Genomic DNA, 16,048 nt, shown 5'->3' with positions numbered 1-16,048 from the left:
TAAAATATTAATGATTTTATTGTTTCTTTCCAATTTGACATTTTAAGACTGCAGGCCAAACTGTAAGGTAAGCTGCGCTTTTGCTTTCTTGATTTTTGCAACTTTGTTTCTTCTATGCAACACAAAATCAGATTTGTATTCAATGGATATATATTTATATTTCTTATAACTTCAGTTTGTATCAACTGGTCGGGATACAGCTTGTGTGAAAGCATTGAGAGATATTGAACCAGGGGAAGAAATTTCCTGTTACTATGGAGATGGTTTCTTTGGGGAAAATAATGAATTCTGTGAATGTTACACTTGTGAAAGGTAAGAAATACTGTGCCCCTGAATTTGTTGTCTAATATGGAGTTAGTACGTTTTAATGGAAACTGTCCTAATATATAAAAAGAAAATTAATTTTTGTTCACCAGTCCTGGTGTGTTCTGACCTACTGCTAAGTTGTAAATAAATTCGGCTTTGTAACATTGCACTTTTTTCACACCAGAGACTACTTTTGTCTGCCTATAGGGCATTGAGTAGGATATCATTGGAGCTTACGGTTGTATAAAGCAAGAAAAATGCAGTTTCAATATGTGACGGCTGTATTATCAATATTTGGATAACTAATATTCAGGTTTAATATTAAAAATGGGTGGAGTTCCTTTTAAGAATTTTGGATAAACACTTTTTGATTAATTTATGACTGACCGTTTGTTGCACACTCTTGCTCTCTGAATCAAGGTACTATTTGCTTTTGTAACAGGGCAATTTAGGCCAATCATGGATATTTTCCTGTATCTCAGGAAAGGACTTAAATGGATTGTTTTCTTTCTTTAGGCGTGGGCAGGGTGCATTTCGATCAAAACCTGGACTCCCTGATCCTGTGCCAGTTATAAATAGCAAGTATGGACTTCGCGAAACAGACAAGCGTTTGAACAGATTGAAAAAGTTGGGTGATAATGGAAAGAATTCTGATAACCAATCTGTGAGCTCAAACACTGATGCAGAAATTACTCAGGAAAAAGGTATCTTGTTTGACTACTTTTATTTTCTGTCAATTTCTCTTATGCCTTTGTTCTTGAAAGCATTGATTCTCTGTATGAGTACTTTTTTGCTGACTTGTTCTCCTCCTGTCATAACTACTTGATCTTCCCCTTCCAAAATCTACAAATTTAAGCCAGTTGTAGTATTTGAATTGTTGCATCAACAAAGATCATTGCGTAAATGAGATTCTTGAACTGAATAGCCTTGTGGAATGGAAAAGAACCATTGTCCAAAATAAATTTGATTCCTCTGCTATTTGCCCATACTTGTATCTTTCTCCACTTAAAATTTGTTCATACTCAGAGTTTTTAAAGGTCAAATCACCCTTATGGCAGAGAATTCCATGTATTAACAATTCTGCATTTGAAATACTGCTTAAAAAAACTCCTCTTTCAATTTTAAATTGATTACCTCTAATTAACTCAGCAAGAAAGAAAATATTATTTCCTATTAATTTTATTTGTTGTTGACATCTAGACAATATTGAAAAGACATGGTATCATTAGAACTTTGCAGTATCCATTCAGCTCCCGTTTCCCATGTTTCTAACTACTTCACCATCCTTTTGTCATCTGGAAGTCTAGAACTATTCCAATCACTCTGTATTTGCCAGGTTTCATGTTATCTGTAGTAATTGTCGTACATTCTTGTTTAGTTTGAGGACATCAGCAATGGACTAAATATGGTAGCTTGTATAGTGCTGATCCAGGAATCGCTTGCTTCAATTTAACAACATGATGAGATTTAAACACGCAATCAGCTGCTTTTTGACCTTTTTACCCATTCTGGGATAAATTCTCCCACTATTTTAAATCTTCACTCTAAGCATGCGTTTCTAGTTCCTGAAATCATCCTGATGAATACTGATTGGATGTATTCAAAGAAATATACCCTGTTTTTAACTTTATCTTTATCCCTCTTTATTGTTTCATGGCAGAATTAATTCATTGTTACAGATGGTGGCGTTCTTGCAAATCTTTCCCAACATCTCTCTCCATGATATACAAACTAGGAACTCACTCCAAAGTGTAATGCAGCACCCTTAACTGCCCTAAAATTTAGAAACCTTGAGCTCAACAACAAACAGGCTTCCTGTGATCATCCAGGAACTTCCACGTTGCATAATTCCAACATTTGTCATATGTTTCAGCTGTTCAGTGTAAATTGTCAAAATTTAACACAAAACACGTTGTTTGATAAAAGGGAAATACTGGAGATGTGAAATTAAAATAAAGTACTGGAGTAGTTTAAGTTTGGCAGCATCTTTGGAAAGATGGGCAGAGTTAATGAATCATACTGGTGACTTGAAGAGTTTCTATTTTATCTCCTGAAGTACTGTCTGACCTGTTGTGCTCATTTTCTTCACATTGAAGTTACAGTTTGGTAATTTAAACTTACGACTAAACTTATCTTGGGCTCTCTGTATTTCAAGGATGAAATTTTTCAAAGGCTGAATGTCTCTTGGGGCTAGCCCCTACATGTTCCTAGATGTTTGTACTCCACTAGTCCACTCTACTGTAGTAATAATAAATACTCCACCATCTGTCTCTTTGGCTACCTGAGATATTTGGAATGTTTACAGCACAGAGAGGTATTTCATCCACCAAGTCCATGCTAGCTCCCTACAACTCACCTAGTCCCAGTTGCCTGCCTTTCTCCAAAGGACCTGAATATTTTCCTTTGATTAATACTCATTTCTCTCATAGGCTTTATAGAGTTATACAGCTCAGAGACAGACTCATCGGTCCATAGTTGAATCTGACTTCACTATTTTGTTTTGTGCAGTGCATTCCTGATCCAAACTACTCTTTGCAAAAACAAAATTTCCTCCTCCCATTACAACTTTTGCTTGCAAAGTGTCTTGCCAATAGCAACAGTTTCTCTTTGTCGACCTTGTCCAGACTCATAATGATTTTGGACAATTCTTTTCAAGTCTCTTTTCAATGCTTTCTCTAAGGCAAACAACACAGCTTTTCTGCCCTATCCAGGTAATTGGAAGTGAAATCTCTGGAATCTTACTTGTGAATCTGTTCTGCATTCTGTCTTTTAATGATTCACACTTCCCTTAGGTTGCACTGCCCAGAATTGGAGATGGCATTCCAGTTGAGGCCAAGTCACCGCTTCATACAGATTGATCAAAACCTCCAATTTGTTTGTTTTTAATGCATCTATATGCCTTGCCGTACTACTTTGTCACTTCTTTGTTTTGAGTCATTGAGATGTACAGCACAGAAACAGACCCTTCGGTCCAACTTGTCCATGTCGACCAGATATTCCAACCCAGTCTAATTCCACCTGCCAACACCTGGCCCGTATCCTTCCAAATCATCCCTATTCATATACCCATCCAGTTGCCTTTTAAATGTTGCAATTGTACCAGCCTCCACCATTTCCTTGGGCAGCGCATTCTATACACGTACCACCCTCTGCGTGAAAAAGTTCCCCTTAGGTCTCTCTTATATCTTTTTCCCCCCTCTCACCCTAAGCCTATGCCCTTTAGTTCTGGACACTCCCACCCCAAGGAAAAGACTTTGTCTATTTATCATATCAATGCCCCTCATGATTTTATAAACCTTTATAAGGTCACCCCTCATTCTCTGGCGCTTCAGGGAAAACAATCCCAGCCTATTCAATGTCTCCCTCTAGCTCAAATCCTCCAACCCTGGCAATATTCTTGTACATCTTTTCTGAACGCTTTCAAGTTTCACAACGTTCTCTTGATAGGAAGGACACCAGAATTGCATACAGTATTCCAGCAATGGCCTAACCAATGTCCTGTACAGCCGCAACATGACCCCTCAACTCCTGTACTCGATACTCTGACCAATAAAGGAAAGCATACCAAACGCCGCCTTCACTATCCTACCTACCTGCGACTCCACTTTAAAGGAGCTATGAACCTGCACTCCAAGGTCCCTTTGTTCAGCAGCATTCTCTAGGACCTTACCGTTAAATGTATAAGTCCTGCTAAGATTTGCTTCCCCAAAATGTAGCACCTCACATTTATCTGAATTAAACTCCATCTGCTACTCAGTCCATTGGCCCATCTGATCAAGGTCCCGTTGTAGTCTGAGGTAACCTTTTTTGCTGTCCACTATACCTCCAATTTTGGTTTCATCTGCAAATTTACTAACTATACCTCTCATGTTCTCACTCAAATCATTTATATAAATGATGAAAAATAGAGGACCCAGCACCGATCCTTGTGGCAATCCACTGGTCACAGGCCTCCAGTCTGAAAAACAACCCTCCACCACCACCCTCTGTTTTCTATCATTGAGTCATTTCAGTATCTAAATGGAGAGTTCTCTCTGTATTCCATGAGATCTAACCTTGCTCACCAGTCTCCATGATTCTGCAAAATTATCAAACTTAAGTTGACTACACCAAATATAGAGGCAGGAATGTGGATGCATTTACTCACCTTGAAGTCCAACACTTTGTGCTTCAGTCTTTATTTGCAAACTTATATTAAGTTTGATTTGAAATAGTTTTATTTGGAAAAAAAATTGCATTGCAACCACTAAATTACAGAAGGTGTGGTTTCCTGGGCTTCTGGGTAAGTAAAGGTAAAGTTGAACTCTGATACATCTAATAGTGATGCTTTTATTTTAAATCCTAATGCAGTGAAGTGCTATTTGACTCCTGGAATTTCATCCTTGCATAACCTTAGTGCTCCCATCAAGGCATTCCCTCCCTATACTAAGAAAATCCCAGTACTTGACTCAATTTTGCTGTCCAGTAGCCAGTTATAAAATTCACCCACCTCGGTAAAAGAATACTTCTATTGTTTTTTTTTTCAACTTTTCATCTTAATTCCATGTTCTCAATGCTACTTCACTTAAATTTCAAAAATAAATTTGTGTGCAATTGATATACACATTTAAAGTATAACATGTTTAGTATAAAAGAGTTTTGGCTTTGTATAATATGAAGCAAAGCAGATTCAGATTTCCTGTTTCAGGGAATCTTGATCATTTCATACCTGACTTTAGATTAATCTCAATTTTACATGGAAATGATGCAGATTAAAATGTTTTTCAAAAAACTCTATCATGTAAATGCACTGGAATATTATCCATACTGCATAATCATGGAAGAGAACAGAAAAAAACAGGCCTTTCTTATCCAGCCTCAGTTGTTGCACTACCTCTACTGTTCATAGAGTAGAAGTTCATAGCATACCTACTGCATGGAAAAAGGCCATTCAGCCAATTGAGTCCACACCGAACCTCCAAGGACACCCCTCCCATGGCTAACCCACCTAGCTGACACTGGGCAATTTAGCATGGCCAGTTCATCTAACCTAATCAGTTAGCATTCCACACAATAGAAACATACATTAATGGATTTACCTTCTCTGAACCTTGTGTTTTGGCTGTGTGGATTTAGTTTGGTTCGCTTCAAATCTTTTCCAGAACTTTCTGCCTCTGATTCCAAATGCAATGAGTAACTAGTATTGTTGTACTTCCCTCTGTTTTCAGTTGGTCAAAATCCAATTTTGTTCCTAAGAGTTTTGGTAGAGTTTAGTTGATACTGCAAAGATGAACGATCAATTGTTTAAAATCCTGTATTAATTTATTAAATGACAGTAGGCTTAAAGAATAGGCCTATTTATTTATTAAATTAATTAATCCAGCTTTCAGATGTCAATATGTTAATCTTTGCTGCCATTTTGTTTTTGACCCCTTCCCCTTGTTTTATATGCAGACATCTTGGACTTGATCCAAGGGTCACTTTATTTGTTACAAAAGATACCAGGTTAGAAGTCTTTACAGCATTAGAGTTGCAAGTTTAATAACTTTTAATCCTAACCATCATTCTGATTTTTCTCAGACAACATTTGCTAATAATTCTTTTGCTTTTACAGCTCCTTTTAGATCCATCATTTATTCTTGGCCTGTTATTATCCTTTTTTTGTCTTGCATCCGAAACCTTTTTTGCAATTGACAGCTGCAACATTCTGTCTTGTAACTTCTGTCCGTTTATGCATACATTGAATTAGGCATTGTCAGCAAGTCCCATATTTATTGCCCTTCAGATGGTTGTGACTGTAGCCAAATTTGTTATGATTCTATTTGTGAATGTTAATGATTTAAGGAAAAGTTTCTAAGATAGAATCAGACTCTAAAGTTTGCGTTTGTTTAAATTTCTCATTATATGCTGTACAACAAAATGCATGCCACTAACTTCACATGGTTTTTGAAAACCCATGTTATCCAACACTGTTTTGCTTGTTACTTAGCCCTTTATTTCAAAATCTTGAAGGTTCATTAATTTTCTTCTGGGACCAAATCAAATGTATGCCAAGGCCCTCTGGACTTTATTTCTCTTTAGTATTCCCATTCTTCCTCAAGATACAAATTTCATGGGAATCATTCAGTTTTGGCTACTCAATTCTTCAGTAGGGCCTCATGGCTATGGAACTTTCAAGTATGAATTTCAATGCCTTTCATAGAGGTTTATACACCAGGAACTTATCCAGTTCTTATTGTTCCACTGTGTTCCCACAGTTTCTGTACAGCTGTTGACACTTGTTTTGGACCAGACCAAATCCCCTCAAATACAGTTGGCTTTGCTATAACACATGTTTCTTCAAAGCAAATTGGCTAATACATAATTGAAGATATTAGACCATTATTTGTAGAACCCAAACTTTAGCTATAATGCAGTTCCAGTCCCACTGGTTTTAATGGTGCTGCTATTATGCAATTTTCTTATAATGCGGGATTGCACGGGAACGGAACTATGGCATTATATCAGAACAGACGCTTGTTGTGGTTCTGTTCGCTGAGCTGGGAATTTGTATTGCAGACGTTTCGTCCCCTGTCTAGGTGACATCCTCAATGATTAAATCAATAAGCACATCGACCTGGACCCAATATACCGACCACTGCAACGGACAGCTTGAACTGACAACCGGAAGCGGCAGATTCAAATCACTACAAATGCCGGAGGAAAGATCACAGAAGCACTTCACAGGAGGCTCCCAAGCACAGGGGATGTCACCTAGACAGGGGACGAAACGTTTGCAACACAAATTCCCAGCTAGGCGAACAGAACCACAACAATGAGCACTCGAGCTACAAATCTTCTCCCAAACTTTGAAGAACAGACTGTATATTAAGAAGATAGCCTCGGCCCTAACTTTTTCTTACTTTAAAGGTAAGTGTAAGGCATTACATTTCTGATGCCATTTGATTAGTCAAACTATTCAACCTTAAGCAAAACACAAATTAGCTTTACACGACAATTAATATACAGAAAATAAGAAAAGATTTGGTTTCACTAGCTCTATCAAAATGCTTAAGATAATATATGTAAATTACTAATTAACTGTTCGAACATAGTAACATGCCATAAACACACCGTTGGCAAAGTCAACTTCAATAGAATAGATTGTTTTGCATGCAGTTCGAGTAGCAGGAAGAGAATCTCAGCTTTTAGCTGTAATAGAGAAGACAAAGAGCTTGCTTCAGTACTATAACAACTGCAGAAATCTAAAACTAAAACTCCTGGTTCTGTGAGAGCTTGATCACACCTAATCAGTCTGCTTCAATTGTTCCAGCTCTTTTTTTTAAAAAAAAGCCCAAGGCCTCAAGCTGTTTTCCTTGTAGGCTTTGAGCAGACTGTTTGGTTCCTCTGTTTAAACCCTTCTTCTTTAAATAAAAGGACAAATGCACCTCTTAAATTAAAGGATAAATAAAGCCATTGAATCATCGTACTTTACAGCTTATAACCACCTCCTGAAAAGTGAAGGCCACAGTAGATTTTGTCGTCTGTATAGATTTTAGCTCCAAACTAGGCAAATCTTTCAGTTATATTTCCTCATTAATCCATGCTTTAAGCTCAACTGTATTCTATATGGTGAACAAAAAAGTTAATAGAATTGGATTAGCCTTTATTGTCGCATATACTCTGAATATAGTGAAAAGTTTGTATGTCGCCACTTACAGTACCGACCTAGGTACAGCTTTACTTACAAGATTTTAGACAATAGAGAAATGAAATGCCCAGCATTGCAGAGATAGTAGTTAAGAACAACAGACCACGATGGCATCTTGTTTTCAGTCTGCACTGGGCTGTGGCTCCAGACCATGCTACGTTTCACATTGAGAATCATAAGCCTGAGAGATTGTAGTTCATCACACCCAGGAGGCTGTGATGGGAGGAGGCTGCTGTGCCAGGCCAGGAAGTCACCATGTCATGCTAGGAAGCCACTGTGCCAGGCTGGGAGTCATTGCTTGACAGGGTTCGGGGGAAAATGAAGCGCTAAGAGGAAGAAAAGGAGGAGAAGAATGGGTGGAGCGGATGAGCACCAGCTGGAGCATTGTACTTTGCTTCAAAGACAGAAAATGTAGCAGCATAGGCCTAAATAATTCATTTTCATTTGGCTGTCCCTAATTGGTGAGTTGCACCCTACGCAAGACATGATATCTAGCTGTTGGTCAGTTCCCAAACTGGATGTGTTGCTTCTGTCAGCAGACATACATCGTTTAAATTAGGAAGAAACCATTTACCATCACATCTCCCCTATGGACTTAGTTGTGTTGCCCTCAAATGAAAATGTAAACAAGTTAATTTGCCTTCTGTGTTACTCATTCTGGAACCCACATGAATAATGTATGTCTGTATAGACGTTTACAACCTTTCCAAAATTGCCAGCTTTTACCTCTACAAACTAAGCTCACAAATAAGCATGGTGACATTACCAAGCTGTTTAAAATTGGCTTACTTTAATTTTTTTTCACTGTCAACTTCTTGGCCTTCTAAAATAAACACAGGTTACCTTTTAAGAAGTGGAGGCTTGTTTGCATTGTACTTATATCACAATTAAAATCAGTTTCTCAATTATGTGTTCTCATTTTGTATAGCTAAAACTAAATATATATCTAATCACATGAATTATGAACTAGATATTTCAACACTAGGGTGAAATTATTCCCACAGTGTTCTCATGGTGCTACAAATAGTGTTCAATAATTTTTACCCAGCCCCACTGAAGTAATGAAAGTATATTTCCAAGTTGGGTTGCTGCACCACCTGGTGGTATTTCTATGCTTCTGTTGCCCTTGTCCTATGTGGTAATGCTCATCCTTGAGAAGTGCTATTGAAGAAATCTTGGCAAATCACCGTCATACATCTTGTGGATGGAAGAGGTACGCAATGTGAATTTGGTACACCAGTGGGGGTAGGAGTAGTGAATTTTAAAAATAGTGGATGGGTTGATCAAGCACTCTATTTCCAGCATCCACAGTTCTTTCATATTTATTTCTCTGTAATTTGTTCCCAGCTCCCAAGCTGATTAGTTACCTGAGAACAGATCACATTATTGTCGGCAAGCAGAAAGGACTCTGTCATTGATAACTGCCATCTGTTCATTGACCAGTCAACCTTTTTATACCAGCAAAAGCTGCACCATTACACCTCACTTGGCTCCAAGTTGTCTGCAACTCAACTTTCAATTATTCTGTTCAAGTAGTTGTTTACATATCTGGCGGTAATGTCAAGTTATTTTTCAAAACAGCACCTGGTGAAAATACTTTTTTTTTTAAATTGCCGTTCCTCAGTTCAGTTTTTATGAAACAAAATAAAAAGACAGTTCTTAAAAGTTTCTGTCCCTCAATAAATGTAACACCATTTCAGAAATGTTATACAATAAAACAAACTGCATGCAGTCATCCTTCCTTTCTCCCATCACATGCAACCTTGCACAGTTAGCATTTTTTAAATCCTGTGCAGATAGGTCATTATAACTTGGATTCATTTTTCTCAAGCATTGAGCATGAGCCCTTAAAGCATTTTTTAAAAAAATACTCAGTCGCTTCACAACAATGATGCTTAATTTCATGTATTGTACTTCACTGTTCCAGGCAAGTGGAGAGCATTCTTTGTATTCCTGTAAGTGGTGGAAAGACTTTGTAAAGTCAGATGTTTGTCACTTGTTATAGATAGCTAACCTCTGACCTGCTCTAGTCAGTATCAATCCAATTAAGTTTCTGGTCAATGGTGTCTCCCAGGCTATGGATGAGGGGGGATTTGTTGATACAAATGCGATTAAATAATAGATGTTTGGTCTTTCATCTTTTGGAGGTTATCATGCCTGGCACTTGCACGTTATGACTGCCACTTGAGACAAGCCTGAACATGTCCAGATCTTGTGGCTTGCAAGTAACAAAGCAGTTTCATGCCTGCAGAGTTGCAAATGGAATTGAAGACTGAACTATCATCAGTAACCATTTGAAGTCCTATCCTTCAGGAAGGAATATCTTTGAAGCAGCTAAGGATAATTGATCATAGGACATTGCCTGGCGAAACTGAAATGATTTGGCCACAAGTAATATTGCTCATCTTTCTTTGTTTTTGGTATTAGCTCCAGCCAGGCAGAGTTGCCTCCTAATTTTCGTTGACTTCAGTTTTGCAAAAGTTCCACACTGGATCAGATGGTCCCTTAATGTCATGGAGCGTTATTCTTGTTGTCCCTTTTGGTTCAGGTTTTTTTCAATCTTAATTTCAATGTAATGCTGAGCATCCATTAACAGATTACTGTTGAGTAGGTATCCTTGGTGGTTTGGCCAACAGCACTTTACACAAATCAAAGCAATTGTTATTACCTCACTCCTGCACTACGTTGTGACCTGGGCTGTGTAACAACACACTATGGAAGAGACGTTCAATCAACCATGCCTCTACCATGTTGGAGGAATGTCAAACACTAATGTCCTTGAAGCCAGCTCCGTAACCATTTGGGCAACACCCTACAAAATGAACTTTTCTGGACTGGACACAATTTCCAATAGGTGAAAAGCTGTCTCCTTGGCCAGATCTTGTTCTTCGCTCTAGGATGGCTAAAGTTCTGGGGAGAACAAAGAAAATGATTTACAGACACTTCCGCTCTGTTCATGCGAGGCAGTATTAATTTGTTATTGGTAGAAGCATGCTGCCAGCCATTCACAATAGCAGAAAATAATTCATCAATTTGAGTCATGCTGATGAATAGTCGTGTCTTAATTTTGCAGAAGACAGAAGGAAAGAATCATATTTTACCTGCTTAAACCCACTCTCTTGTGTGATGTTCGGTCCCATTTAGTTAAAGTTTTGCAGATAACTAAACAGCCTGTTCAGTCATGTTAAGACTTGTGACAGAAACTTAAGACCATGAGCTCCATCTTTACCTGAATTGATGTGCACCCAATGATGACAACACCTTCCATCACTTTCCTTTGCTAGTAAACTGATCAAAAAGCAATTAACCTAATTGGATTGCTGCAACATTTCAAGTACAGAACATAATCAGGCAATTTTCCTGGTTGGATAGATGCTAGTATTCTAGAGGAACTGAGGCACAGATGTTATTGCTGCTACTAGTATTTTATCAGCTTTTTGTAGCTTTAGCTGTATCCAGTACCTTCTGTTTCTTGCTATCATATGGATTGAATGGAATCCGATAGTGAAGAATCCTCTGTCAAAGTCAGGATCTCTCCATTGGGCTGAGGTAGATTATTTAACTTTGTTCTTAAGGCCAAAGATAACTCCAATTTTTTCAGCCTTGTCTTTTATAAAAATAGTTTGTCTTTAAGGATGGGAATTTTGAGCTGTCTCCATTTTCTTAATTGTTTACTGCCATTCCACTGGATGTTGCAGGTGATCGAATTTTGATATTATCTATTGATTGTGGCATCACTTAGCTCTGACTACAATATACAGATTTCGTTGTCTGAAAAGCATGCAGCGCTGCATTATAGTGTTGCCAGATTGTTACATGATTTTCTATACCTCATTGCTGCTGTGGTGGTCATTTACACACTTCATTGTTTCCTGAGCCCAACTGTAATGATAGACTGGGGAAAGTACTGGATTATGAGGTAACAGATTGTGGTGATTATATTCCTGCCAATAGTTCTTAATGTATCATGGCTACTGAGTTTAGAGCTACTGTGTTTTGCATTTGTTATTTACATGATGGCAATGCCAAATAACTCTGTAGAGAATGAAAATGAGACAATCTCTGCACGAACTGTACAGTAATCATTCTGGTCATAATAAGGTTTTATCTCTAGATGATCTGTTAATTTTTTTAATGTGATTGATTTAGCATGTCTAAGTTGTATTTGAAAGATTTATGGTTATCAATGAAACAAATTTTGGTCGACAGCATCTCACTATGTAAGTCGGTAAATATTATTTGTAAATGATCCTTATTGAGATTTGTTAATAAATTCCACTTGATGCCTGTAGGTGGTGCAGTAGTGAGAAATTTCCCATTTAAAGCACGCTCCATTTGCCATGTTTTTCAACTGCAACAGCTTATTATTTAACAACACTTATGATAAAGCTTGATTTTACCTTGAAGTTTCATAATTCGGTCGCAAGAGACTGCTGTGAAACAAATTCGTTTTCTCTCCGCCTCTGCCATAGTGCTGATTTCTTTTTATTTTCTTGCATTATTCCAAAAATTAAGTGCATCTTAATTAAATCTTAATATTTTGAAGGGTTACATCCAGTGGTGTTTTTCATCCCCCAGCACCCACCGCTCTACCACCCCCCCCCCCCAACCCAAATTTTTGAGTCTTACCCGAATTCTACTCAAGGCACCGTTCTACTTTTCCCGTTTTTCTTAGCAAATTGTTCTTCATTTCCTGTTGACCCATTTTCCATAAACTTTTGCCTTTTTTCTTTTCTGTTTCTCCTTCTAATAATGGTGTTAGATGTCCCAAAATGTGGCCTGTATACTTTAATGCTGGGTTTGTATCTATGTTTACCCATTATGTATAATTCTATTTTTAATCAGCCAAGCAAGTAATTTCTGTAAGATATCAGTCAGAAAGCTATGAATGGGTAAGTTGTAACATATTACTCAACACTGATTTAAGGAACTTAAACATTAGAAATTATACTATGAAAAATTAAGTAAAACAATTTTAAGCTCAGTTAATTTGCACATCTTCAACAACTAAATCCTGTCAAATATTTGGGAGCTGAAATAACAGATTGGTGAGGAAGTAGAATGAAGTGCTGCAGGAAGTTCTGTTGTCAATAGGCTCAAGTATTATGTTTATGTTAACCTAGAGTGATATCTTTTTTGCTTGTTTTATGTAGAAAATGTACATTGCAAATTAATTGTAATTTACCTATTGATCTCTGTATTTCAGCTGCAACTAGAAAATCTATGAATTTGAAAAAGGATAGCAAAAGCAGGACAAGGCAAAATCTACCCAGAACATCAACTGCCTCTGGCTCTACCTCATCCTCTTCAAAACTATGTTCTGTAGGTAATTCCAAGGTACCAAAGAAACTGAAAACCTCAAGGCCGGTTAGGTCATTGGCCTCAAAATCGAGGTTAAGAAGTGAATCTAGAAGGTCAGAACAAAAGACCACTTTTAGAAATCTTGAAATGGACAATTTCGTTCTCAAGGAACCTAAAGTAGTTCTTTATAAGAATTTGCCACTTGAAAAGGACAAAGATTTGGAGGGGCCAGCAAAAGTTGAAAGTTCGGGTAAGTGTCTGACCAGGCATTCTGTTCGAGAAAATAAAATGAATTCTGTAAAAGAATTGCATAAACTTTCCCGCATCAGAAACGGAGCAGTACCTTGTACTTACATGACCCGTCGGGCAAAAAGAACAAAACTTGCCCTTAAGGAGTCCTTTGATGTTGTTTCTTCATTGGAGCTTGAACCAAATACTGTGGACAGTGTAAATCTTTGCGGCGAAGAAAGTGAACATATTGACTCCATTCAACGTGTCTGTGATGGTGCTCATGTAAATACATTGATCCAAGAATCATTATCTGATAAAGGGACGAATTGTCAAAATAATGGCATATGTTTGAGCAGAAGGAGGTTACAACATGGAAAACGAGAAAAAATTCCTGCACAACTAGATGAATGTGAGCACGTGCTATCTTGTTCTGTAAAACAGAATATAAAGGATGAATCTATACCAGAATTGATAAGCCCTCCCCCAATTCGCAATCTTAATGGGAATGATAAAGTCAATTTAGTGGATATGACTGGTGTATACAGAGACTATATTGGTTCATCAAATTGTGGCACTTCAGACTCTTTTATGGTTTCTCACAAAACAAAAAGTTCAGAATCTCATAAAATGAAAGATTCCAGGACAACAGGTGAAAGAAACAGAAAAAAACGGCGAATCACAAGATATGATGCACAATTGATACTTGAAAACAGTACTGGGATTCCCAAATTGACTTTGCGCAGAAGACGTGACAGCAGTAGTAGTAAAACTAATGACCAAGAAATGGATGGAAAGAAATCCAAGATTAGTATCAAACTGAGCAAAGACCATGAAAATGACAAAAGTAACAATTATGTAGCAAAGCTCAGTAATGGGTTTACCACAGGCTCAGGAAATAGTTCTACAAAACTCAAAATACAGCTGAAACGGGAGGAACAGATTAAAGGAATTAAGCGATCACACTCCCTCATGGAAGATCTCTGTGATAGTGGTGTGTGTTGTGATGATTCTGTTTTTGTGAGGGCAAATGGAGAAGTGGATGAACACAGACAACGCAGATATGAGGACGATGATGAGGAAGATGATTCATCATCTTCTTCATCCTCATCATCGTCCTCTTCTTCCTCATCATCTGAGGAGGATTATGATGATGAATTTGAAGATGACTTTATTCCACTTCCTCAGGCAAAAAGACTAAGACTGATAGTTGGTAAAGACTCCATAGATATAGATATCTCTTCAAGGAGAAGAGAAGATCAGTCTTTAAGGCTTAATGCATAAATCTTTTGGTTCTATACTAACCACAGTGTACAGTACTTTCCAATCAATTCCAAGTTTGAATGAACTTACTGTAAATTTTGATGGCACTTCTGTATTCATTATCAACATAAATATTGTAGAATATTGTACATTATATTGACTCTTGATTTTTTGCAGATTTTTATTGTACTATTAATAGCCTTACCATGTGCAATTGAGTTTTGGAGGGTGATGACTCTCTGTGGTAGAATTAAGGTATAAAACAGAATTGTTGTACATAAAGACCAGGTTTTCTTTTCATTTTTTTTCTCCTCTTGAGCCTCAATATTTTGAAACACAATTATGGTGGATATTTTAATTTTTTTAAACTGAGCGTTAATTTGCTCTCCAGTATGAATGAAGGTTAAAGAATACGATTGATAGTGGCAGCAAGTACAAACATTGGATTTATACTAGCTGTTCTTATCACCAGCAAGGAATTGCAGCTTTTAGGCTCGTTTGCTAGGTGTTTTTCCCCAGGTTATGTCAGTTTTACACTGTATGCTGTCCCAGATGTACTGTTTGTGGCCTTTGTCAGTAGCCAGCTATTGTTTGGAAGTTTAAATAAATGGAGTTGTTTAAATAAAATAAGTGTGAGCTATTTGCTGACCTTGTAAAACAGAGCAATGTGTGCAGGGTATAATACTTATACTTTACAGCATAAAAGTGTGAATCTAGTTTAATGGCACCTGTATATGTAATATACTCTGGCTGAATGTACTCACCTTTGACTGTTAATGATGCAAAATGATATTTGTAGGTATCCTGGAAAAAAACTGGTCATGTGTTTATTTTTTAAAAATACATCTTTTTTGTAATGAATTGGTATTAAAGTCATAAAATCTGAATTTAAATTTAAACTCTAACCAGATTTGTACATGTATTTTGCAGCAGTAATGATTTGTTCAACCGGCATTCTGCTTTTCTGTCTTTTGTCCTCTTCTTTTTCACTCTTTTTTTTTCTCTTTTGTCCTCTCTTGCGCTCCCCATTCCGTCTCAGGCTGTTAGAATTCTTTGATAACATAACAGGCAAGTTGGAGGAGAGCTGGTGGGTGTGATATACTCTGATTTCCAGAAGACCTTTGACACGGTGCTGCAAAGGAGGCAGCTAAATAAGATAGGAGCCCATGGTATTAGGGGTAAAGTATTAACATGGATGGATAGATTGGCTGACTGGCAGAAGTCAGAGAGTAAGGATAAATAAGGATGGCTGCCAGTGACTACTGGAGTTCCACAGGGGTC

General features: G+C 37.5%; 1 protein-coding gene across 4 annotated transcripts in view; it reads left to right on the top strand.

The window, feature by feature from the left end:
• The window catches only part of kmt5b (lysine methyltransferase 5B), a 46,880-nt gene extending 31,214 nt beyond the window's left edge, over nucleotides 1–15,666 (top strand). For all 4 annotated transcript variants that reach the window (XM_060838898.1, XM_060838900.1, XM_060838897.1 and 1 more), the window contains 4 exons: nucleotides 48–67; nucleotides 176–312; nucleotides 823–1,010; nucleotides 13,182–15,666. In XM_060838898.1, coding sequence (XP_060694881.1) covers nucleotides 48–67; nucleotides 176–312; nucleotides 823–1,010; nucleotides 13,182–14,788 — 1,952 coding nt within the window. In that variant the 3' untranslated portion in view covers nucleotides 14,789–15,666. The remainder of the gene's footprint in view (nucleotides 1–47; nucleotides 68–175; nucleotides 313–822; nucleotides 1,011–13,181) is intronic.
• The last annotated feature ends 382 nt before the right edge of the window (nucleotides 15,667–16,048 follow it).

This window comes from Hemiscyllium ocellatum, chromosome 18, assembly GCF_020745735.1.
Source record: "Hemiscyllium ocellatum isolate sHemOce1 chromosome 18, sHemOce1.pat.X.cur, whole genome shotgun sequence".
NCBI lineage: Eukaryota > Metazoa > Chordata > Chondrichthyes > Orectolobiformes > Hemiscylliidae > Hemiscyllium > Hemiscyllium ocellatum.
Note: the sequence above shows the minus strand (reverse complement) of the source record. Positions and strands in the feature narration are given on the sequence as shown.